General features: G+C 33.2%; 2 protein-coding genes across 5 annotated transcripts; both read right to left on the bottom strand.

Moving 5' to 3' along the window:
* Nucleotides 1–12,499, bottom strand: LOC140963670 (uncharacterized). 2 transcript variants are annotated; one of them, XM_073423076.1, is made up of 10 exons: nt 12,391–12,499; nt 8,088–8,193; nt 6,900–6,999; nt 5,463–5,606; nt 4,374–4,432; nt 2,540–2,607; nt 2,399–2,450; nt 1,496–1,633; nt 801–1,400; nt 1–594 (listed from the first exon to the last, which is right to left on the bottom strand). In XM_073423076.1, the coding sequence occupies exons 1-10, from the start codon at nt 12,396–12,398 to the stop codon at nt 379–381; spliced, it is 1,491 nt and encodes a 496-aa protein (XP_073279177.1). In that variant the 5' UTR covers nt 12,399–12,499; the 3' UTR covers nt 1–378. The 2 variants fall into 2 exon arrangements, with proteins under 2 accessions (XP_073279177.1, XP_073279185.1); XM_073423084.1 differs by having other exon boundaries at nt 5–594; nt 6,900–6,989; nt 12,391–12,447.
* Nucleotides 12,500–20,169: 7,670 nt separating this feature from the next.
* Nucleotides 20,170–25,031, bottom strand: LOC140963649 (uncharacterized). Of its 3 annotated transcripts, XM_073423060.1 has the most exons (4): nt 24,915–25,023; nt 24,539–24,615; nt 22,658–24,424; nt 20,170–20,787 (listed from the first exon to the last, which is right to left on the bottom strand). In XM_073423060.1, the coding sequence occupies exons 3-4, from the start codon at nt 24,266–24,268 to the stop codon at nt 20,446–20,448; spliced, it is 1,953 nt and encodes a 650-aa protein (XP_073279161.1). In that variant the 5' UTR covers nt 24,269–24,424; nt 24,539–24,615; nt 24,915–25,023; the 3' UTR covers nt 20,170–20,445. The 3 variants fall into 3 exon arrangements, with proteins under 3 accessions (XP_073279161.1, XP_073279154.1, XP_073279167.1); XM_073423053.1 differs by having other exon boundaries at nt 24,539–25,031; XM_073423066.1 differs by having other exon boundaries at nt 22,658–24,408; nt 24,539–25,031.
* Nucleotides 25,032–25,319: the final 288 nt, after the last annotated feature.

Here is a 25,319-nt window from a genome sequence, read left to right as displayed (position 1 = left end):
GACTTGACTTATTACCCTATTGATTTTATTCGGGGGGTTACATGCAACTTGGATTTATCATCGGCCACCGAATGCAGCTAGCCCCTAACGGATAGGGTGTACCCTATGTCCCTTATCCAATATAAATCGTTAAATCACAAGGGTTCTACGTTAAATGGACGGAGAACACCCAGCGGGTTTGACAATCTATATTGTATAGGACACCTTGTTGGCATGTAATTATGGTTGAGCTAGAGCCAATAACGCATGAACATGATTACTACCCCGGAAATATTGAGTTTCATAAAGACAAACTGGTGAACTAATTCATCTGAAATCGAGGTATGAGTTGTTTTGAAGCAGAATCTACCTTCAAAGGACGCTCACTTAACAGCAGAGTCACGAAAAAAGAGGAAACTGACGGGTGCCTGAGGCATATGAGATAATGTTTCTTTTCAATGGAGAAATATGATGAGCGCCAAATAATGCAGCAGCTCGCAGAACGTTTAATGGACCAAAATCAACAGAATACGCCTTCTGAAACCCATCTAGGATTGCTGTCATTGTCAAGTTAGCAGGTTTTCTTTCTGATTCATATCTCCTAAGCAATGATACCTGAATGAAAATAACAAGGATAAGGTACTGAATAATGGTTTAATATACTCGAAATTAAAATATATAAAACACTCTGCGAGGCGTATCAGTGGAAACATATTAGAACTGAATAATTACAGCTATTGTTACTGTCGTTCATGGGGTACACTAAAATTTTAACGACAATATACGCGATATATTTTCCCAGGGCTTGGCCTGTAGCATACCTCCCCGATATCAGACCCCACAGCTATGCCTTCTGCGATGACTTTCGAAAGAGAAAATGCATCAGAAAATCCCATATTAACTCCTTGACCAGCCAAAGGATGGACAGTATGTGCCGCATCACCAATAAGAACTACACGTTTCGAAGTGTAGAAATTAGCATGCATCAAAGACAATGGGAACACCATTCTTTCCGAGGCTAATTTTAAGGCTTTGGGTGGCACTTCAAAGCACTCTTTGGCAGATGTTGTCGCATCTGCTGTTAGCCACGAAACCACGCCTCTCCCACCAAATAATTGTGATTCGGGATGTGGACCGTAGCCATCATCCAAGGCCCGATTTACTTCTTTCAAAAAATCACCCTCATGCATTGATTTCCGATCCAATGACTCTTCCGGGGTCATGGTCCAAACAATATTGCTGAAGTTGTCACCGATGGGTAGAAGTGCAATTGGACCATGGGGAAGAAATCGTTGCCAAGCACACCCGTTTTTTATGGTATGCTCTACCGTACATATAATGGCATTCTGAGAATACTTCCATCCAGTAGTATCAATTCCCGCCAACTCCCTAACACGTGATTTTGACCCATCCGCTCCAACCTGTGACATAAGCAAGCTTGGTGCAAGAAAGAATAATAAAAAGGTTCTTAAGCCAAAACAGATGTTCAGTACTATAACATCAAATTGAAAGTTACCACTAATTTAGCACGTAAGCTACTGCCATCACTCAGTTCGAGTTTTGCTGAACATCCATGGGGACTTGATGAAGTGTTTGGTTGTAAGTTCATTGTACTTAACCTGAAAGGATATATCTTCTGCCGAAAGTCTGAGTTCTGCCAGAACAATATTGTCAGATGGAAAATGATGCCAAACTTCAATATGAACTAAGTAATTAATTAAAGCTGTGTTTGATTGTAAGGAGTTGGCGAATTCATTCTAACTGTTCCGATTAATTTGGATGCTTAATTAAAAATATCATTTCAAATCTGTTCTTCTAAATCCAACCCACAATGAAATGCTTCCATCCAAACACAATTTAATAGTTGTAGATGAACAAACTTCCGTTTCATATGATAAACAATTCAAAAACTCGTTCAAACAAACAAAACCATAGTTTTGAAGGGCAAGGTGGCCAGAGGTGTTGGGGTTCAAGGTGCGAAGCAAAAAGGTGGGCGTCTTTCAAAGGTGAGGCTTATTAAAGTAAAAACTTTTATATCAAACAACTCCATCAAATTCAAACAAAGCTGTGTGCCTTGCACCTCGTTGACTTTGCACCCTGTGCCTTGGGGTATCAATACCCCTCGTCGCCATTGTAGAATTATAGAGTAAATTTAAGGGTTTGATAAAAAGAGAGGATTTAGAGGGATTTGATTATACTAATTATGGAATTCTATTTTTAGGAGACTTGGTAACTAAGAGTTAGCCCTAATTTAGTGGTTACAGGTTTGCATCATTTACTTGCATAATTCTTGTCTTGTAGTTGTACCCCGTAGAAATGATAAGAAATATTGTTCTCTCAAAACTACATCCTTGGTGTGTCTAGCACCATTAATATCTATGCTAAAACATTTTTCAGTACACACCATAAATTTAAGTACCTGTATGCATGATAAAAGAGACTTGTGAAGCACTTTATTCTCCACCACACACCTGAATGAAAGGCCAAAACTCGTTATCTGCAAGAAAGAGAACTGACTTTATGATTATGAGATGTTTCACACTGCTGAATTTTCTCTCACCCAAGTACTTCTTTGTCGATATCCTTTGCATTGTATCTTGTATATGCTAGACCAGTATAATCCCAAACCTATATGTGGAAGTTCAAAAGGTTCAGACATAAATAGTACTAAAAAAATCAGGAACTCTATTCTAGCTATGACGAAATGTTAAAGGACCTAGGCATGGTTATTGTTCATATGAACAAGCACGCATCAGAAGAGAGAGAAGGCACACAAAGCAGGTGTACAATCCTAAAGAGATGCTGTGCAATAGCACAATTGCGTGATAAATTTTTATAATGATTCTTGAAAGTTGTGTTTGGATGAAAACATTTAATTTGGGGAAAAAATTCAAGGAGATTTCAAACGACACTGATATTGGAAAAATTTCAAGGACGAATTTCAAATGACACTGATATTCCAAACTGCTGAATTTTCTCTCACCCAAGTACTTATTTTCTGTATCCTTTGCATTGTATCTTGTATATGCTAGACCAGTATAATTCCAAACCTAAAAGTGGAAGCTCAAAAGGTTCAGACATAAATAGTACTAAATAATCAGGAACTCTATTCTTGCAATGACGAAGTGTTAGAGGACCTAGGCATGGTTATTATACATATGAACAAGCACAAGTCAATGAAGAGAGAAAAGGCACACAAAGCAGGTGTACAATCCTAAAGGGATGCTGTGCAATAGCACAATTGTGTTCTAAAATATTACAATGATTCTTGAAGGTTGTGTTTGGATGAAAACATATAATTTGGGGGAAAAATTCGGGTAGGGATTTCAGATGACACTGATATTGGATGGATATATTTGAAATCTTACAATTATCAATACAAAAGATCAAATGAAACGAGATAGAGATTAATAGAATTTGAAATCATGGATCAAAATTTTTCGATCCAAACACATTCTAACAAAATCGAAGCGAAATGGTGTTTAAAATGACAAGGATATTGTTAGCTTGAGCATTGAAGGGTAGAAATGCTAAATGTGGAAGGGACTCAATTAAAGGAAAGACTCCAGACTTCATATGTGCAAAAGGGTAAACATGATAGCTGGATAGAACTGGAAGTAAGCCACTGTTTGATTTCATGAGAAACTTCAACCAGAAACCTCTGATTAGTACCAAATGTTGTCCCTGAAGTTTGACACTTTGTATTTTGAATGCTTAGCATATGCCATTTTACTTATTGCCAGAAAGTTCCACACCACTCAACTGGGGTGTCACAGGTTCAGGTTTCTATAATGGCAACATATCGACGAGGAAAGGCCAACGATACGAGTCCTTTATGAGATCTTGCGTTTCTAATTAACAAAAAGATTGAAACTGATCCTTTTAATGGGAGGAAAAAGGTAGATAGATGGAACTTGGAAATAACTACGTTCTTCACAAAGGTCATGTTTGAGGACTAGATGTGTGTCTTAACGTCTTCTATGTAGATGCTAAGCGGAATTGATTGTGTCATCAATCCATGTTTCAGAAATTACAAAGTTGGAGGTAAATGCTTCATTGCAAGGTAAAAAAGCGACAGAAAGCAAGGGATAGACGGAATCATATGAGGTGCAACAATAATCCTGCTCCCTAAGCACGGCATGCTCAAAGCTGACAGGGGCCAACACCCCAACATATGAAAGAAACTAAACTTTTATGTGATTTTTCTAAAATGCAAACTTCAACCACTTCCAAAAAAGACAATTCCCCATTTAAATTGCTAGACCCGTTTTTCAATCAATATATTCATGCATAATAGCATCGACTTACCACACCCCGAACAGCGAGGTGTGAGACATCAAGGAGTAGATCAAACCAATCATACGGACAACATATAAAATCAACAATGCCATTACCTGCATCTTATCAAAATAGGCATGTCGATGCTGTTCAATATATTGCCAGGCCCCAATATCTGAAAAGAACAGATATCATACTTGCATAGTTCATTAAGAAACCTTGCCACAACTTCCCATATAAAACCCAAGAAAAAATAAAGAAGTCCGAGCCAAAATTCTCTAGAATTGTGTAAATGGAAGGTTTTCCCTTTATACTGACCCACCAGGCTTCTCCTACTCATCAGTTTGGTTTTTGTATTTTTGGATTTTATAACATCATCAATCCATACAAGGACTCACTGTCATTAAAGTTTTGAGATGGATGTTTATTTTTAATCTCAGGAGCGCAAAATAAAATATTAACCTAGCAAAGAAACAATGAGTTGCAGCATAGGAAATTGATGCAAAATTGAGTTTCAATGGAAAAACCATTAAGTGTTGGTTTGCATAAGGGTGAACTAATGGACAAAAAGGAAATCTCAAATATGTTGCCTAACAAACCAATTAATTCATCGCTAGGAATACAAAGGTGAAATCAGATGTAACTTAATAATCAGGTATAAATCTTCGACAAAGAATCGTATTTCTCTTCGAAAGGAGTTACTCCTGGATAATCAAGACATGCCAGTGTAGGTTTCAAGACAAAGAAACATTGTAATATTGGTTTTATCTGCAGATTTTTAGAAGACAGATCACCATCTTCCTAATATATTTGTGACAGTTTAAATTCAGCCAAACATAGAAACAGACAGGCTTCAAGTAAATGCAGCCATCGTATGCTTCCAAAGGATGGTACAACCAAAAAAGTAAAAGTAAATCGAAACATCACATGCACTTAAAAATAAACTAATCATCATGCATTCAGATTAGATTGTGCCACTAACATAAACAGGTTGAAGCCAAAGTAAATTGTCGATTCTTTATGTAGCATTTAGAGGAACAATTCACCCAGCATATCTTCAACTTTCCGAGACTAAGTAGCATATATCACAACAAACAAGTTCCTTATAACTTACATGATGCTGCTTTTATTTTCTAAGTTAATTGTTGCACTTCCTCTTAGATTTCAAAATTATACAATAGAATATAGGAATTGAGAAGTATTACCTTTGAAATACTCTATAGTTGTCGGGGTTACTGTACTAACCCTTGAATCTGGAGGATCCTCTTTCTCTATGTAATCTTTACTCAGTAAAATAGGATTGCTATCAATTATAGCAATATGCAGTTGCTTTGTCAATGGCGAGCTTGCTGCAAGAATGTGTAATATATTCATATATGATTCAATTGCACAAAGAACATTTACTTTTTTATATAAAATTGGTAAGCATGCATCAACACTTATAAAATCTTTCTTCTCCAATATGCAACAGAGTTCAGCGAGGCAAAATGGTAAAATAAAGATGTCTTCGGTCATACACTTCAAGAATAAAATAAATGAGCAACAAGGTTTCATCATTGCAAAGTACAGACTTCACAATTTTTTTAAGTGGAAGTCACATAAAGAAGTGAGAATTTAAATAACTTTAAGCTCCTTTTCAAATGCACATGCATTTTAACAAAATATATATATCTTCATGACATGTGCAAAGTTCTAACTTGAAATTGGAGCACATTGCCAATGTCAAAGCTCAAAAAACAGGTTTGGAAAGTTGGAGCACATGGCCAATAGATGATTATAGTTATGATTTTATGGTATTCCAATAGCTTTGGTTTCCCAGCCCCGGTGGCATTCCACTAGTTGATGATAGTTATAGCCGCGATATGGTAAACTAAATTTCCTGGCCTCAGGTGAATAGAAGCTGATGAGCGTTAAGGCCCCACTGGTATTCCAATCACATGTGTTTGTATGGTATTTCGGTATGCATGGTTAAAGACATGAATTGTATTCTAGTGATGGTTTATGGTATTCATTTAGTTGTTGGATTTATTAAAGAGGTAGTGCTATCAAAGAGTGTTCTTTGCCACGACATATGCTTTACATTTGATTTATGGCTAACTAAACTACTTTGTCTCCTTTATACTTGAGTTTAGTGTATTTAGCCCACCTTCTTAAGTTTTGATTTTACATGCATTCGAGTCAAATTTAAACGAGACAGCAGGGCTGGAAGGACAACTTGCGGAGCTAGGTTGAGATGTAGCTACCCTTTTGATTATATTTTGTGGCGGTAGCTATTAGCGAGATATTTCTATATAAGAGTGTGTTATCAAACATATGAGACGAATTGTACATGGCATTATTTGTCAATGTATATGTATCATGTTGATACTTTTTATTTTGGAAAAAAAAGGTCATTCAAGTTTATAGACCTGAATCAGGTAAACTAAATTCCTTATTTATAATTGCATGTCAGTGAGCCCCACACAAGGTGCCTAAGAGTCATACTTGAATACTTCAAAAAGTAAAAATCAAGATTTTTCATCTAAGTTCAGTAAGTGAACATTAAAGGCCATACGAAAATCTCAAAACACCAGCAAGACTAATGAGAATATAATAACCCAAATCCTGTGACATTGCAGCAGTATTAATAAAATGGCACATACCCAGAGAACATGCCAGAGCCATGCCGACCATGCCACCTCCAACAATAGCAACATCATACACACAATCATCTCTAGAAAATTTCTGTTTGTCTGCTAGCTCCTTGTTATAGACAACAATTAAAGAGTTACTTTTGTGAAAAAACACTTCAAATAGGGTAAAAAAAGCCTATGAGAATTCATATCACTATTCAACGCTGACGAAACCTAAGATACAAGAAGACCTGAAAAAATAAAAGCTTAAAAATTATTCGGAACGAGCAACAAATCTTCACAATTAATGGCAAGTGATCAGTATATACAAAACCAAAAAAGTTAAAGGTTAGGGCTCAAAAACAAAGAACACCAATTAATTGACGTAGGAAACTTCAGAAGTTGGAGAAACGGTATAGAATGGTATCCATAGCACATAAAACATCAACATTACGCCAAAAAGTCGTGGTGCTCCATCCAACTCCAAAGATTTTTAAAGGAGTATTGTTCTCCAAAAAATGAAATTTTGTAAGTGGTAAGTCTACTATTGTTCCCAAGCACGAGTAGGCACATCAGAACATGATGAACAAAAAAAACTAAATGAAGGAAAAACACTTCAGAAGAAAAGGGGGAAGTAGAACTGCTCAATGTTCACAAAAGCTATAGTATTCCATTATGTCCAATAAATAGTTTAATAACTGAAAACTAGAAAATTAAACCAAAGTATTTGTTCACAGAAAAAATTCGGACTAATTTTCTGATCATTTTCCTTTGTTTTGTATATTGTGAATCTCTATTTTCTAATTTTAATACTGATCAGAAAGAATTATGACTTACAATATGAAGCACGATACAGTAATATTTATGAAGAATCGGGAAAAATAGGAATCCCATTATTATTTTACCCTCCACTCTTCAAAGGCACCTTTAAATTGACTTAACAAAATGAGTTTCCTCATCTCATTCAAGAGAATAGTATCTGATGATAAGCAGTTATATAAAAAACCATGAATCCCAAAGCTCGAGGAGGAGAAATTACATGGAAACATTTTGAAAATTTATAGCGTAAATAATGCAAATGAATGAGAACAACAACTGTAAAGGCAAGAATCACAAAATGCAATACCCAAAAATGATTCAAAGAACTCGTCTTCTTTCTGAAAGTACTGGAAGTTGAAAAAATATCATAGAGAAAGGTAAAGTAAAGATGAGACTAACTTGATCACTGTCAGAACCAGGCAACTTTACACCTGCACCGCTGCATAGAGTTCTCTGTGCAAATTTCAAGACATGGGTATCGAATGCCACTCTACATGTAATTATCCTTGTCCAAACACCAAATAGAAAACATTCAAGAAAGATCCAAACATCGAGTTTGTTTATTTATACTCATAATGTCGGGTAACTTCAATGATCATATGGAATTGAAATTCACTAACATATGGAGAGAGACAAGTTAATAGGGGAATTGTCACAAAGAGCCCTAGTCAAGAATAAATTTTAAAATAATGACCTCCATTTGTATAAATAGACATGATCCTAATCATATGATGACAAGTTTTTAGTAAGACGGAAGTAATTTTTTATTATTCAAATTTGACAAGCAATATTTTGCAAAATGTCCCCAACTTAATGAATATTCAAGGTCCAAGTTTCCTAAAACCGAAAACCATATATGTGACGATAAAACACAAGAATAGGTAGACAAACAAGACCCAAAGAGATAAATTTGAAAAAACAAACACTTAGTGGGGTGTATTCAATTCAGAGTTTTGATGATTTTTAATGACTTTTTCAAATGATAAACTTTTATAGATTTGATATGTTTTTATTGACTTTTACAGAATCTCACATATTTATAAACATATTTATGTGGATTTATGTAGACTTTTTTGCAAGATTTTTATAGACTTTTGTGAATTTTTTTTTAATAAATTTTGTGCTTAATTATAACATATTATTTTCTATTAATTTCTTTGAACCAATAATTAATTGACAAATATAACATATTCTGTTTGAAATAATTTTTCAATATTTATATTAGTAAATAAATTTACTTGTTTAAAAATTAAATCATTTAATCCTTATATGTGTATATATGTGGGTATGTATGCATGTTTGTAAATTTTTTAAAATACATCAATTGATTAATCTGTAACCTTGTTTTTGAATTGATAATATACATGTGAAAAGAATATTATTTAGTATTATGTGGATATAATTTTGTATAACAATATTATAGCTTACATATTAATTGAAAATGCTAAAAAGAATTTTAAAAATCATGGTGTTGCGAGGCTATTCAATTATTAAGAATTAAGCGACATTTTTTTGGATCATCTTTTATTATTATTGAATATTACATTAATTTGTATAAATCATAAATTAAAAATCACAAAATCAATTCTAGAATTCAAAATTTCCTATGATTTTAAAATAAAAAAATTATTAAATGAACAATCACCAAAAAATGAAAATTTTGAAAATGAAAGATGAAAAAATATAAATATATAGATACACTTCGAAAATTTGAGAGAGTGATAGTGATAGATGAAAGGAGAGAAGATAAGAAGAGAGATGATGTGAAGCGACAGAAAGTGAAATAAATAGCTTGTGTATGAGTTAGAAGTTTTAAAAATCCATCCAAATCTTTGGGTTGAACCAAATACAATTTTTGACAATTTATATTTGTACCTTATGCTTTAATGTTTGTATGTTAATGAATTCCATGAAGTTATTAAAATTCTATTGAAAATTTGAATACATATAGACTTTTATAGAGTTTTAAAAGTCAATGTTGAATATCACTTGACTTTTTAAAACTCTATGAAAGTCTATTTTGAATACCACTAGATTTTTATAGAGTATGTAAAAGTATTAATTGAATACATTTAGAGTTTTAAAATCTACAAAAGTCATTAAAAGTCAATAAATCTACTCCATTGAATACACCCCCTTTAATGTATACTCATATTGCATTCACGGAAATCAGTTTATCGAAAACAAAAAAATCTTGGCTCTTAAAATTTATGATTGTGATCTACAAATTGTTTTCAATGAAAATTAATAAAAAGAGCCAAGCAAACAAGAAGGAAAAAACAAGCAGCTTCATAAGCATCAAGATATTGTTAGAGTAGATGCTCTGCAATCCAACGGTTGGCTAGCGAATTTATTGATTCAAGTGTAATAAACAATTTTTATTTTAATATAATTTTAACTTTTTATGGTTTCATTTTGCTTTATCTATATACTCATGCAATCAGCATAGATAAAATTATTAATTATACTTTAATACAAATGAATCGTAATTCGATCTTGAAACTCATTCGTAAACATTGTATATTCTAAATTCATTCTTAGTCGATTCAGCCGCCTAAAAATAAGGATAAAGGCCGCTTGAGGTTGAGAGAAGCATTTGTGATGTTGTGTACCGTGTTTCGTGGTAAGGGCATAGAGATGTCCAATCATGCAGATGGGTAATCATACGATGATTGTACCGAACATCCCACCCTCGGACTTTCCAAGTGGTTATCATTCATCGAGAGGAAAAGTCTGTGGTTGTGATTGTACATAATTAGTCCTTACGACCCGAAACAACACTGAGACTCTGCATACTAGGATTGTGCTTTGACTCGTTTACCGACTCTGCGAGAGTCACAGGGTGGCGAGGTTGGGTGCAATTGCGACATATGTAGGAGTCAGTGCATTGTAGTCGGGAATTCACCACTCACCTACGGGTGTGGATATCTTATGTGATCTATCGAAATAATAGTGCATAAAATCTCTGACCAGAGTGTGAGATGCACATTAGAGAAAGAGTTCTCTAGTTGTGCATGCGATGACACTATGAATATTTCATGATTGTATCACATAGTTATTGAATCTAATATGCAACCCTCGATGAACCAATGGTTGCAGATTCAATCGGGATATATGAGATGAAGGGACCGTAATGTACGTTAATCATAACTGACTGGTTGTTGCAGGCACTATCAATGATACCTAAGGAATCATAGGACGGTGTTACTAGACGCTCTTACCATGATTCGATGGATTTAATCGGAAAATGATTTCTAACATTTTCATGACCAAATGTTGGTGCATGAAATGGGGCAAATTGGGGTAAGCCCGAATAAGGAAATTGTCCTGAATCACAAAGAATTGTGAAACCACGGCTAGTTGTATCCCTGAACCATTGAGGATCACACAAGCACTGGATCATTTGTTCCTTTGGAGAGAATAAATTCAAGGAGTTGAATTTATATAAAATTATGATATAGTAAATTCAAGGGTTGAATTTATAATAATTAAATTTTGAGAAAATAAATTCAAAAAGTTGAATTTATGAGATAGGAAATTCAAGGAGTTGAATTTATGATATTTAAAATTTGGAGAGAATAAATTCAAGGAATTGAATTTATAAAATTTGAGAATTTATTATTAAACTCAAAAGTTGAGTTTATTAAATATTAAATTAAATATAGTGGAAAGTATGTTTAATGGGCTTGTAGGATTACAAGTCTAACATACTAAATAATTAAAGTTCTTAATGGACTCTGATTAATTCCTAGTCTAATTAATTAATCAAAGCCCATTAATATTAATTAAGAGGCCTAAATCTATATTGGTTGAAATTAGGTCATGCATTGATAATAAAGGGAAAGGAGACACAAACCCTAGCCTCCATAAGACTTGCAATTTTCGAAAATTGCCTCTCCATATTCTCTAAAGATTTCGGCCATCCCTTGAATAAAATTAAGAATTTAAGCCTCTTCTGCTCCTCTTGATATTTCTTCTCCAAAAAACTTCTTCAAAATTTCTAGTGCAATTTTGAAGATGAACAAATATTCCAGTCGTGGACCGGATTAGGAGATCGAATAAAAGAATTCTTGAAGAAAGTTCGTAGAAATTTACAACAAGAGTTACATCCGTTAATACCGGAGTAGTTGGAGCCAAGTGAAAATTGTTCACTAAATATATATACCAAATATACTATGAATGTTTATTTAATTTAAACCGTACGAATATCCAAAAAATATTTTGAATATCAAAATAAAATTTTAAAACTTCCGCAGCGATTTGGACACGAGAAAAACGAAAACCTGACAGATACATTCTAAAGTAACAAAAATATCAAATTTCATCTCAAAATCATGGCTCCAATACAGTTCGCATTCAGGCTCAACCTCTTTCATTTTCTACACCACAAGAAGCTAATTTCGCCAGTTCTTGTCACCCATTAATATCTTAAAATGCAGGACACAGCATCAAAGAAACTCGGAGCAAAAAAAAATTCAAAAAACCATTTAAATGTAGACTGAAATTTTAAAAGAACCGGTGAAGAATAATCCCTGCAACTAAGCATGGTTCACCAAATTTAATTCATTGAATATCTGATACAACCCCAACATGGATAATCATAAATTCAAAATAATATAATCGGGAAAAAAATGAGAAGCAAATAATTCGACATACCAAATAGTTAATTAATCGAAAAATCAAAGAAATATTAGTTTCGTACCTGTTCATTCTAGGGAACCGATCGATTTGAAAGAAGCAGAAGAATGAGAATCCAAGTAACAGGCATCGAAAAGTTGGGTCAAAAATGCGTTTTCAGATTCTGTGCTCACGACGGGCTGAGCCCAACTTTAAATTCCAGTTGTTATTGGGCTATATAACACTGCGGGTTAATGAATTCGAGTCGGGTCTAGCCCAAAACAAATTTTGTAAAATCCTAGTTATAAAATGTTTATGTTGAATGAAATATATAAAATCAAACACAAAATTTGCAATATGTTGTGCAAATATTACACCAATATATCATTTTCTGTAACATACTTAATTAATGAGTTATAAATTTTTAAAATTTTTTATAAGCAATACACGTGGTAAATTTCTATTGGTGGTACACAAATTGTTAGACAAAAATGTTACAGGAGATTTTCTCCATAATATTGCGAAAATGAATAATTTCGGCCTTGTATGTTGGCATATTTCTGATTTTGGTCATAGATCTATGTTGTCAAATTTCAGTCTTAGTCTGCTATCTTTGTGTTTTTAATTTGCAATTTTGATTCTTTTCTCGACGTGGTGTTAATATGTCACCGACGAAACGCTGGCTTGATGTTGATGTGTCATTCACATATACAGTATCACATCGGCACTTTTAATGAAAAATATTTGAAATTGCCAAAATCTAGAAAATACAGAATTAAAACTCAATTTTGAAAATACTGAACACTGTAATTGTATAAGAAAAAAGATATATGACGAAAATTAGTATTTTGCCTAATATTAATATATAGAATGGTTATTTAAATTTATTTGCATAGGAAACAAATTTAAATAATTTTACAAAGTAAGGAAAAATTTAAGAATTTTCGAATAATTCATAATTGGCAAATGGTTGTCAATTTTATGATACCTATTGTGGGAATATTAGTTTTTAAGAATAGAGACAGCATAATTATATCCGCCATCTTATTATGAGTACAAATCACGACTTTAAATCAATTGCACACGCGCATGGTACTTTTTAACACTTTTACTTTAGAAAGTAATGATCATTATATAAAAAGAAGAAAAAGAAAGGAAAAAGAAAAAGGAGGAAATTTTTATAATGAATTTTTTTTTTTTTGGACATAAAATTTTATATAGAATTTAATTCTTGCTAGTTCCCGCACAATCCCAAGCAATAAATTTTGGTAGAGCTTTTGTATAGGAAGAAGAACAAAATGTTATCTTGCTTAAGTTATGCATGAGCAGAGCTAAATTGAATTAAACATGCCTATTTTGGAATCCCATATATGTATGTTCACATTTCCGCGTAAAAGACTTTGAGTTTGGTATATATAATTTATGTAGAATATTGCTTCATATTGGGTGACAATCGTAAAATACACTTATTAGTACTGCGGTCTTTAATTTTTTAGTAATTGGCGAGCCTTCTAATAAGAATGACATTGGCTTGCTTGCTAGATATCTTTATTGTCACGCCTCGAGACCGAGATGTATGACACCGACGTTATCTTACAATCACATAATTTCAAAACAGCAAAGTTCAGAAGTATAGAATTTCCAAACTAGTCCTTTAACTGGTCTTGATTCTTATTTGAGAGTAGGTAAGTGATATGGTCGTCATTCAGTAAATAGAAAAGTTCCTCTCAGTCTTTAAAAATTATTTTTTTCAACAAAAACAGTAATAGCAGATATATACAAAAAAAATCTTACTTTTCAAGAATAAACATGTATCATAATTATGCACTGAACAAATTATGAATTTCATGGCTAACTGATATCAGTCCCTTATATATTCTATTCATTAGTTCACAAAGTTTCAGTGCTTCAGAAATACAGATTTCATAAATCAAATTTTAAACACATATAATACATATATGCTGGTCGGTTTTAAAATATATATCTCTAGTTAAAACAGAAAGCTCAATTACATAAATGTGCTCCAAAAATTTGAAAATTTTGCTAGAATTTTCTCTAATCGATCGCCTGAACGGAAAGCCTATGTTACTCGAATTTGACAGAACTTTGACTCGATAACTTGGCAACACTCTTTCTTGAAATTTCAGTGTGATTTGGATGTGATTTTCTTGCATGTTGTGGATCTCTATATATAGGCCTCCAAAGGTAAGGTGAAATGCTAGTTAATTCATGGTCATTTATCTCATCTTAAATGTCATTATTTATAGTTATTAACTTCCTTTTAAAGACACTTATTCATGTTCATTAATTTCCTCTTAAAAGCACGTATTCATGGTCATTAACATCATCTTAAAATGCATTATTCAACCAAATAAATGACATAATGTAGCTTTTAGTCTCCATTATTACTCATTAATCATCATTACTTAGGCGGTTACAATATCATGGAGGTGATGCATGTGAGGGCTATATTGGGCTGTAGCCCAGCTCACTTTTTTTTTTTTTTTTATTTAAGTTAAAATTTCAGCCCACCTACCAGTGTCTTAGTCCAGGCCAGCCATTTCCATGGGTGACAGCAAATTAAGGGTTTTCCAGCACAACGTAAAGACAGAAAAACAAATAACCCATAATAGTTTCTCCTAATTTTTTTCAAGCGCCCCCAACCACCCCCCCCCTCCCCTCTTATTCCTGGATCCGTCCCTGATGGAGGTAAGGGGTATCACACCTATTTATGTTGCACTATATATTGTCATATTTAATCCTCACATATGTAAGTATAATTGTACACATTAATATGTGCTCGTCAAACAAATTCATTGGATAATCCTCACATAAACTCTTTAAATTGTTTCCACTATAATATAAAATTTATAGTTACAATTTTACAAGAACCTACTATAGTTCTATTAGATGAGTATAATTATATTGTGATCTCTTTTCAACTCTATGAGGATCATAAGATGAAAATTTTGGAATTGTTGTAAGTTGGGTGCATAAGATCTTGTCCACATTAATCAGGGATTTGTCACTTGCATGAGTGCATGGATTTCCTATTTATGAATTGAATAATTGTAATGCACGCTAACTGTAACTAAAATTTCTTACAGTACTATTATTTTATGCATAGGGCATATGCATTAGATGTGCACGAAAAAAATGTTAAACTAAAAAGTTTAACATAAAATACTGATTTTGATCAATCCAAGTAGCTAGATTAGCTAAATCAGATGATTGAGTTTAACATCATGAAACTTAATATATAAGTGTCGAGCTTGCAATTATATATAAATATTACCCAAATTTATGATTATGTGGAAATTTAGTGATATTTTCATTTTTTAAAATTTTCTGTTTTTTATAAGTACAAAAAATAATGGAAATGGTAATAGGAATAACGTAGTTACGCTTATCGTATATACAAATTCGATTTATTATTCTGAATTGATGGTTACATATTAACTACATGTAGCAATTATTATATAGTTTTGTCTTTTTACCTCAACTTAATTACATAAGACAGAATTATATATAATTCAAAAAAAATATACTAAATAAATGTTTATAAACAAGACAAAATATGAAAAATATTTTCATATTTTTGGTCTGTCTCCCTCGACCGACACCTCCTCAACTTCATGAAAATCCGACGAGCATTTTCGTTGGATATAATTTAATTACACGTTTTGGATAATATGTGTATCATATCGAATGTGGTTTCTTCAAAATATAGATAACCTATTACTTCGAATTAATTAGTGAAAAATTGTTTGTTTTTTTTTTTTTTTTCTTTTATGTTTTCCTCTTTCTGATTTCGATATGTTATTTTGTCAAAATTGAAGTTTTGTCAAGTATCTTTTATTTAAAAATAATGGTCATATGTTTAAAATTTTAGTATTTTCTTTCTATGGAATGCTCACATTTGATACATTGATGTCATATCAGTGTCACATCAGTACCACCAAAAAAAAAAGAATAAGGTTACCAAAAAAGAAAAAAAAGTAATGGTGTAAGATTGAAAGTCGATAACATAGATGGCCAAAACCGTAAATCAACAAAAATAAGTGTCAGATTAAAACTATAATTTTCTCTTAATTAATTAAATGTCTGGAATTGTTGGACCAAATTTTGTGGATTGTATATGTATAACACCAAAAATGACTGAATATTGTTATAGGCATCTGTTTATTGATATATTGTGATACTCACATTGCATTCTCTCGATATAGATAAGCTCAAATTATAATAAAAACATTATTTTGACTGCAAATTTAAGCTTTTATGAGTGACTTTTAAGTAGGGAGAATTTTTTTTGTCCGCTAACTTTTTATTTTGAGTTTTGATCAACTAAGTACTCAAAATTCGGTTATGATACAGTAATAAAAAAAATTGCGCTTGGTCCTATTTCGACAGATTGTTGATGCGGCACTCGAAAATGCTTATATAACGTCGAAAAAAGCTGACATATCCAGCACCACGTCAGCAATTGAACCATAATAGTTGAAAATTAAAAGTTAGTGCACTAAAACCAAAGTTTGACAAGTTAATGGATTAAAATCCAAAATTGGACACGTTCGTAAACCAGAAAAGTTATTTTCAAGCTATGCTAACTATTTTTGTATGGCTAGCTACTAGTCTTACTCATTATATTAAGTAGATATGTTAACTATTTATTCATGGCTAGCTGCTAGTCTTGCTCATTATCAAAGTTAAGAAAAATAAAGAATATTTAGGAGCAAAATAAGAGTCTATATATATATATATAGTTTGTAATGATTAGAAGGGCCCTTATCGCATGCTCTCAGTTTAATATCAGTTTCTTTATATTGTTTCTTTTGCTGGTCGTCCCATTGTGGTAATGAGTAGAAAGCCACAAGAAAAGAAAACAACCCACAGTGGACGCATGCAGATATGATCTATGATTGTAATTAAGTTATCATTGATTCTAAATTACGTGCACATCTACTGAAAATGTCAACTTTTGCAATAGGTTGGTATTTTTTTGGTTAAGACGATCAAATATTCGAAAAATCAGCTCAACTATCAATCAGCATAAGGCTTGTGTATCATGACAAGGCTCGAGAATGTCTTCTGTCGAGTAGTCGCGATCGTTCATGTTCTTGTATGTGACTAAATATGTGGCAGAGTTACTGAAACATGGTGTTCGAGTTATTGTGAAGTTGAGAATTGCAATGGTATTTTTAGTCCTAACTTTTTGTATAATGGTAGACATTTCGTTTGATAACATTTCTGACAGCTATTTCGCTGTAACTTTCGATAGATAAGTACTTGGTCCTACATCTTTCTTTTCAGGTCAAACAATGAAACATTTCACCGCACCAAAAACCCTAAACGCATTATCTTAATTGTGAAGCAAGACAACAAAGATATGCATGTTGTATAGATATATTCATACTAGATGAAGTACATTTCCTTAACAAACTTCACTCCCAATCTCACCAACTACCCATACAAGTTTTATAATATCTCCACGGCAAAGTTTACAACCAAACAAGGTTAAACCAGGGTTTACTGTTATTAGGATTTTCGGGTTTAAATATTCTTGTGTCCTGGCGACGCCGGCGCACGGCAAGTGCACCTCCCTAGTGTGCTCGTGCTATGTTGCATCAAGAAACTCAGATACCCAAGAAGAGGATAGGAAAAGACTCAAACTCGACTACAACGACCCAAAAAAATTCTTTACCAAAGATGGAGGAGAATCAAATTGCGCCATTGGGAGTAGATTAGGCATTGTCTCACATGGGGTAGAAGAAGTTGAAACATTTGCTCCTCCTCTCAAAAGTAATATCAAGAAAACAAGAATGGTTGACAATTCTGATGAAATAGCAAATCCAAAGATGAGGAGAGTTAGCTGGTCGGATGCTCATGGCAAAAACATTGCTCACGTTCAAGAATTTGAGCCTAGGTACGTATGTATGTACAATCTTCATATATTTTTCTTTATATATATATCTTAGAACTAATTTAATTTTGGAAAGAATGGGTATTAATTTAATTTCATGAACATAATAGTAATTTATTAAACTGATTAGTGAAAAAAAAAAAACGAAATTTCATACGTGATAATTTAGAAATTTTGAAAGTTGGCTCTTTATTTTTATTTTTATTTTCCAAATTTTAGTATATAATATACACAGACTTTGTGTCACGATGTTAATCTTCTTTTTTTTCTCAAACTTTTTTGTGTGTGGTGTATGCGTTATTTGAGTCGGGAAAATAAGATAATTAATTTTGGATTAACATTTTATATTTTCAATAAATTATCAATTGAGGGATCATGAGGAAGATTTAATTTTCATTTTATAGGGATAAAATATATGATTAAAATAATTACAACATATTTACAAACTTTTTTAATTAAAAGAGAAGAAACTAAAAAGCATATATAAGACTTAGCCTAAAGTACTAATCCTATTATTTTGATATTTTTCACATTTAATCCGATCTTTAATGTATTGCTGACGTGATTATTTACCGCAATGCGACTATTTCAGCATCATATCAACATTATTGTCTAAATATTTCGATGAAAATCTCACTAAATTTGTAGAATTAAAAAACCAAATTATTGGATCGAAACCAAATTTTGACTAATTTCATAAACCAAGAAAAAGAACTCTATATAGGCCAAGGGACAGACTTATATGCGGGACTATTAGCTCGCGCTATCTCAACCCATATAGGCTATATATACTTATCTATTTGGGTATTATTATTATTAACTTTTAGATAATCTCATCAATTAAATAAATTTTATTGTAACATAAATTGATTCTTATTTAAATTGATAAAGTGCATTCTAATTTGTGTCGTTTTATTAACTATTTGAACAATGGGTTAATTTTTATTTTGGTTACTAATATGCATTGACATAAACATGAATTACATATTAAAAATATTTCATGTATCATAAAAATATATAAATAATAGCTTGACTCATGAATTTTTTATCGATAAATTTCTTCGTGTAAAAATCTGCCTCTCTGGAAAAAAATTTTAGGTCCGCCCATGTATAGGCCGTCGTATAATACTATATTTAGAATTTGCATTCGTGCTACTATTATATTTCCATTTTTCGTGGGCACATTTATTATTTCTATTTTTCCCCCATATGTTTGTTTTCAGTGTTTCAGACGATGGGGAACTAGGAGGTGTAGGGAACTCTTGTAGGTGTGCAATTCAATGATGAAGGTATGAGTATGTATATTATATTCCCTGCCTTATTCAAATAGTGAAGTAGGACCTCAAAATTCCTATCAAATTCACAATTGCCTATGTTCCAGAGTATAAAAATCGAGTGATCTATCTACCAAAACTATCATTTGATCGATCGTTGGATATTTTACCCGAATATTTTTTCACTACATGATAAGAGGTTTTTTTTACTATCACTTAGAGTAAACTCGAGTATTTTCCTTATTGAGATAGTTTTTGTCACTCTACTGCAAGTAGGATAACCCTTATACGCCTCGAATATGTAAGAATATATGCTGTTCAATTGTCCTCGATCATGCAATAACTAAGGAATAGAAGAAATAAGTGGTAATATTTGTTGGATCATACAAAAACTCATATGTCATCTTTTGATCATTTCACCATAGTAATACAAAAAATGGTTATACTAGATAATAGACTGGTGATTCACTTAAACTCAACCATTATTCTTACCGTCTATGAGAATCGAACATCTGATTTTGATCTTTTATACCAATAGTAGAATCGACTATTTATGACAAAATCAAAAGTTGTGTCTAATAATAATAATGTTATTCGAGTGTGTTCAACCATGGCGTATCACGAATATTACAAATCAATCCATACGTTGAAGAAAATAAACTACAGACGATAGTCGAGACAATAACTACTGTTAATACATAATGCAGTCCCAACGACAAATGAATACAAACTTACAACGAAATAATGATACCACGGAATTAAATACAATATTTAATCCACTAAAGAGTAAAAGAAACACAAGCGTTATTATGTGTTACAAGGAATCACAGTTGAAACGACAACCAGATTAAAACATTTTATACACTCCCAAATGATTTCTAACACAATAATGTAGTCCTAAGAATGAAAGTTAGCATAATCAACTTATTGACATTTCAACACATCATTAATACTTTTGGGTTTTGGTCTTCTTGGATTTGACCTTTTCCTGCATAATCTTCTTCTTGGCTTCAGCAGTAATCCATGTGTAGTCGGAAGGAATCGCGAAGGGGTCTTGAGTATTTTCGATTTTGTTGCTGGAGTAACCGACAGAAGAGCCGGCACGTTGGTATGGGGATTTTATCCATTGGAACCAGGAGGAAGTAGAGGATTTGATCACATTGGGACTTTCTCTGTCATCACCTGTGGGACTTGAAGGGGGAGTCGAGAACTCATCTAAAGGTCGTAGTTCTTCGAATTTTTTGAATGTAACCATCACCCTGATCGTAGGGACGATTGGAATGGCAACCTGAAACAAGAAGAAAAAAAAACATGTCTTCATCAAGTGCAAAAGGGATAAGGGAAGTATCTGAGATAGCTGATGTTGTCATTAAGCTATATTCTAAAGTAACATAGCGATACCAATGTTGTTAAAAACAACTCATGATTAAAAATACCAATAAACATCACTTCTTAAAATTCTCTGCATATCAAAGCTCATATCACAACCCACATTTTAATAATCATAAAATTTGTTACAACTGTCAGAACCACTACACACGGCATTCAATATCATGTAGTCATTATGAGCACCTGTTACCCATCCATATCCATATTCTTAAAAGCAATTTAGCGAACATATCAAATAGGTATGATCACTTCAATATATTAACAATAAGATGTAGGTCGATGAAATATAACATAAGAAATTGTTTGACAGACAAAGATGATAGCTTAGTTTTATTATGAAACACATATACTAGTCATTGCAACACCAACACCAACACCAACACAGGTCCTCATTCTTAAAACCATGTATCTGTTCAGACTTCCACATAATTGAAGATTTCTTTAAGCAACTTTCTATCACTTTTTCACTTCTCTTCAACCTCTTTGTTATCTCCCCACAGTAAGCTAATAATCTACCTAATCTCTATTATGCACCCATGCGGAATTCTTCACAAACTTCTCCATTCCCACTGCACCAATCTCGAGAAAATTGTTCAAAAGGAAAAAATACCCCATCATTTTGATCCAGCAAAACGTAATTAATTTTCAAGCAGTGTACTTTTGCATCTTGGTTTTGACTTATGCTTCCTAATATTTATCTACCACTCAAAATTCGTTGAACTTTATAACTTATCCAAAGAAGGTTCTTCTATCGTTTTCACCGCTAGAATAGATCTTATTATGAGCCATCATGTTGTATTCAGCATCTAAGAGCCAGGCTATGAGAGTTACACGGGAGTTTCTACCAATGTCATTTTACAGGAAATATATTAAACATAAATGTTAATAACTGAGAACAACAAATAAGGATAAGAAAGTTGTGGAAAAGAATGTTGAAGCACTGAATAAACTACTAAAAATACATCACCCTGTAGGTACATGGTTCTGCATACTGGAAGAGAAAAACTGTAACCTTCCCAAAAATCAGTACGTAGAAAAACTATAAAAAAGTTTGTGAACTAGTTGTCCTCATCCCCTTAGATTTGATCTCAACACTCTTTTCATGTGACCAATTCCCAACTGAGGATTTGGTATCCTTGAAAATGAAACAATGAGTTCCGAAAAAGTATATCAGCACCAGCCCACTGTTGAAAATGTCACAATTCCCAAAATAATAGGAAGATTATGAAGATCAATATATCACAAATTTATAATGAATTATTGCAAATCTTACAATTCCAAATTCCTGAGGTAGAGAATCCCACAGATGAGTTCTTATGTGCTCAAAATAATTTGTCGCCGCAATATATGGTCATATCTCATTTTAAATGATGGTATGTTTCATGATACATTTTACAAAGACTAAAATTTCACATGACAAGGCACAAAAAATATAACACAAACACTTCTACAAGAATTTTTTAGTACATCATTCAAGGCCCCTCAATGCCAATGTACATGTAATATGTGCAGAATGTGATGACCACAGATTCTCAACTAAAATTTAAAATCATGACAAAGTACTTTATTCACATTCAATTGTGAAATACTAGAAAAGGTAATTTATCAACAAGGATCAATCATATCAACCAAAAATTTGGTAAACATGCGTACTAATGAAGGGACTTTATTCACACGGTTCAAACATGATATATAAGATAAAACAAAGCATGCAAGTTATTATATCATTTTAACGAGCTTAGTGTAAGCTGTAAGCATAAGGGGCACACCTTAACAGGGAAAGTCCCCATGGGAAGTTTTGTGGTAAGCAACTCTCGTAATCGACGTACGGCTTTAACTTTGTTTGCTAAGATGTCGAGCAAGGGAAGGAGTTCTTCAGTTTTTAATGGGAAATCTGGAGAAAGCCATAAAATAGGCCTCAAACCTCTCTTATACTCATTCTCACAAGTACCATCCTTGTGACCATTTAAACTTTCAGAATTTGTTGATGACTGAGTTTTAGATTCTCTTCTTCTCCAATTCTCATCCCTCTTCACTACCACCTCCATAGAGTGCCTAACTGGTTTACTCTGTCGAATAGAAGTAGATTCCTCAAAAAGACTAGTTTTCTCTTCAACACACAATGAATTTCTTGGTGGAGTAATTTTTCTTTCGATTTCTTGCTTGTTTTCCTGTCTTCTCCAACCACTAAACCAACCCTTCTTTTCTTGCTTGGTTTGTCTATTCCCACAACCATTAATGTCCTCAATAGGTACATCTCTTTGCTCATAGAAACTATGATGGTGCACAATAACACCGTCACCGTTTTCAATGCTTATATCTGTTGAGTCCATTTTAAGAGCAGCCTCAAGCTGCTTTCTCTCTTTCTCTGTCAAAATATCATCAAGTTCACTCTCAGTTTCATTTTCATTGGAAGAACTAAAGAGTTCATCATCGGCCATAGCACCTTGGACCCTCCTTGATTTAATGCTCACCATCACATCATGCATATCATAAACTTTGGCTTTCCATGGACCAACCATTTCTGTTTTCTCCTGTTGCTTCCATGTTTTTTGAGGTATAAGAACAACTTGAGTCACATCAATCCCAGGCCTGAACATATTAGTCTGAGACATTGCAGTCACTTCATGTTTCACTTCTGCCTCGGTAGCTGGAGCACCAACACCTTCTAAAGCATTCATAATCTCCTTATCTTTGTGTGTAATCATGCAAAGTGACCCAGGTGGGACTTTTCCATCCTCCGAACCATTACCAAGAAACAGAACACTCTGATCAGAACGTTGGATTCTGAAACCATCAAAACCAGCCAAAGTCATGTCTGCCCTCAAATTTTCACCCCTCTTCCAAATCTTGTATGTATCAGACGGTGCAATTCTCGAAATGAAAGGGATGATTGAACTCTCGAAATGAAATGTAATCTCCATGTAAAAATCTCTCATCCTTCTCATCGTCCCAATCAACCGAGGCAACCTTCTGCACCATTTGGCCCAAGCTAATGGCTGGTATAGTCTAACCATGATCTTTGCAATTGCTTCTTTTCTATTACATATAGCTTCCTGCAACGCACTCCACCCCTGCTCATTTTGCAAGCTCCAGTCTGACCCAGCAAGCATAAGCATCTCGGTTGCAGTCTCATCAGCAAATTTGACAGCTAAATGAAGTGGTGTATCTCGATTAGGAACATCACGTCGATCAATTGTCGCAGATATGGCATCAGCCTTAGCTTCCTCCGAAAGTGATTGTGCTTCAGTATAAATCTCAGACGAGTCGCAAAGATGGGGAAGGCTATCTATAATTTTCCTAAGGCCACCATAATCCTTCAAAATTACAGCCTTATGGACAGGACTATGTGCATACTTGGATACATCAATACCAGCCATGCGTCAAGCCCAAACTATAAAATATCCTTCAAGAAGCCAATTTCAAGCATCCAGAAGAACAATAACCAGTAAAGCAGTCGAAAGAACCCCTCCCAAACCAAGAATAAAAAAAACCAAGCGAGCGCAGACTGAATCAACTCCTGAAATCAAAGTATTCTACAGACTCAGATGCAAAAACACAAACAAACCACAATCACAGCTTAAAAAGACAGACAGACAAAGAAACAAAAACCAAGTCAAAAAATCATCAAAAGTCGAGATAACTCTCACCTTCTACTTGGTTGAAACTTGTGTGACACAAGATTCCTGCCCCCAATTGGAACCCCCACCTCCAGCTCTCTCTCTCTCTCTACCCCTCAATACATGAACAAATAAAAAACGAAAAAATAAAATAAAATTCAAAACGAAGAGGTAGAGATCTTTGTGATCCAATCCAATATCAGAGTAACGCACGAAAATGCGTGTGCGCTGAAACAAATAATTCTACACCAAAGACAAAATGAAGAAAAAAGAGGCCAAATCTCCACAATAAATGGGGAATCTGAGAAAAAGGGCTGGTACAAGTGCAAAGCTGAAAAATCTCACAATAAAAGTAAAGAATTTGTAGTAACTACTAAACATAACGAAAGGAACAAAGAAACAAAACCCACCAGGCAAGCAAAAGGGCAGAGATTTTTCATTTTTTTGTTTAAACAACAAATTCAAATCTTGAAAGGGTTTCGTGTGAATTTATATAGATCGCTGCATGAAAAAGCAAGATATATTTTTTTATTTAGACTGTATACTGCTCATTTGAACTACTATCTTTTAACTATTACAAATTCCTAGAAAAACAAAAACAAAATCGTGATTATCAAAATCTGGAAAATTGTTGCAGTGTGTGTGGTTTTTTATGAATTTGGATTTTGAATTGGATTTGGAAATTCAAGTATTTTAAATTCTATTTGGTGTTTGGTTTAAAATTTAAAAATGATATTTACAAATCAATTTCTTGTTTTGAGAAAGAAATATTTGAATTTGGAATTTTAAAATTTTAATAAGATATCGTTAG

Source organism: Primulina huaijiensis, chromosome 2 (assembly GCF_012295235.1).
Source record: "Primulina huaijiensis isolate GDHJ02 chromosome 2, ASM1229523v2, whole genome shotgun sequence".
Lineage (NCBI taxonomy): Eukaryota > Viridiplantae > Streptophyta > Magnoliopsida > Lamiales > Gesneriaceae > Primulina > Primulina huaijiensis.
The sequence above is the reverse complement of the archived record's forward strand: the minus strand, read 5'-3'. Positions and strand labels throughout refer to the sequence as shown.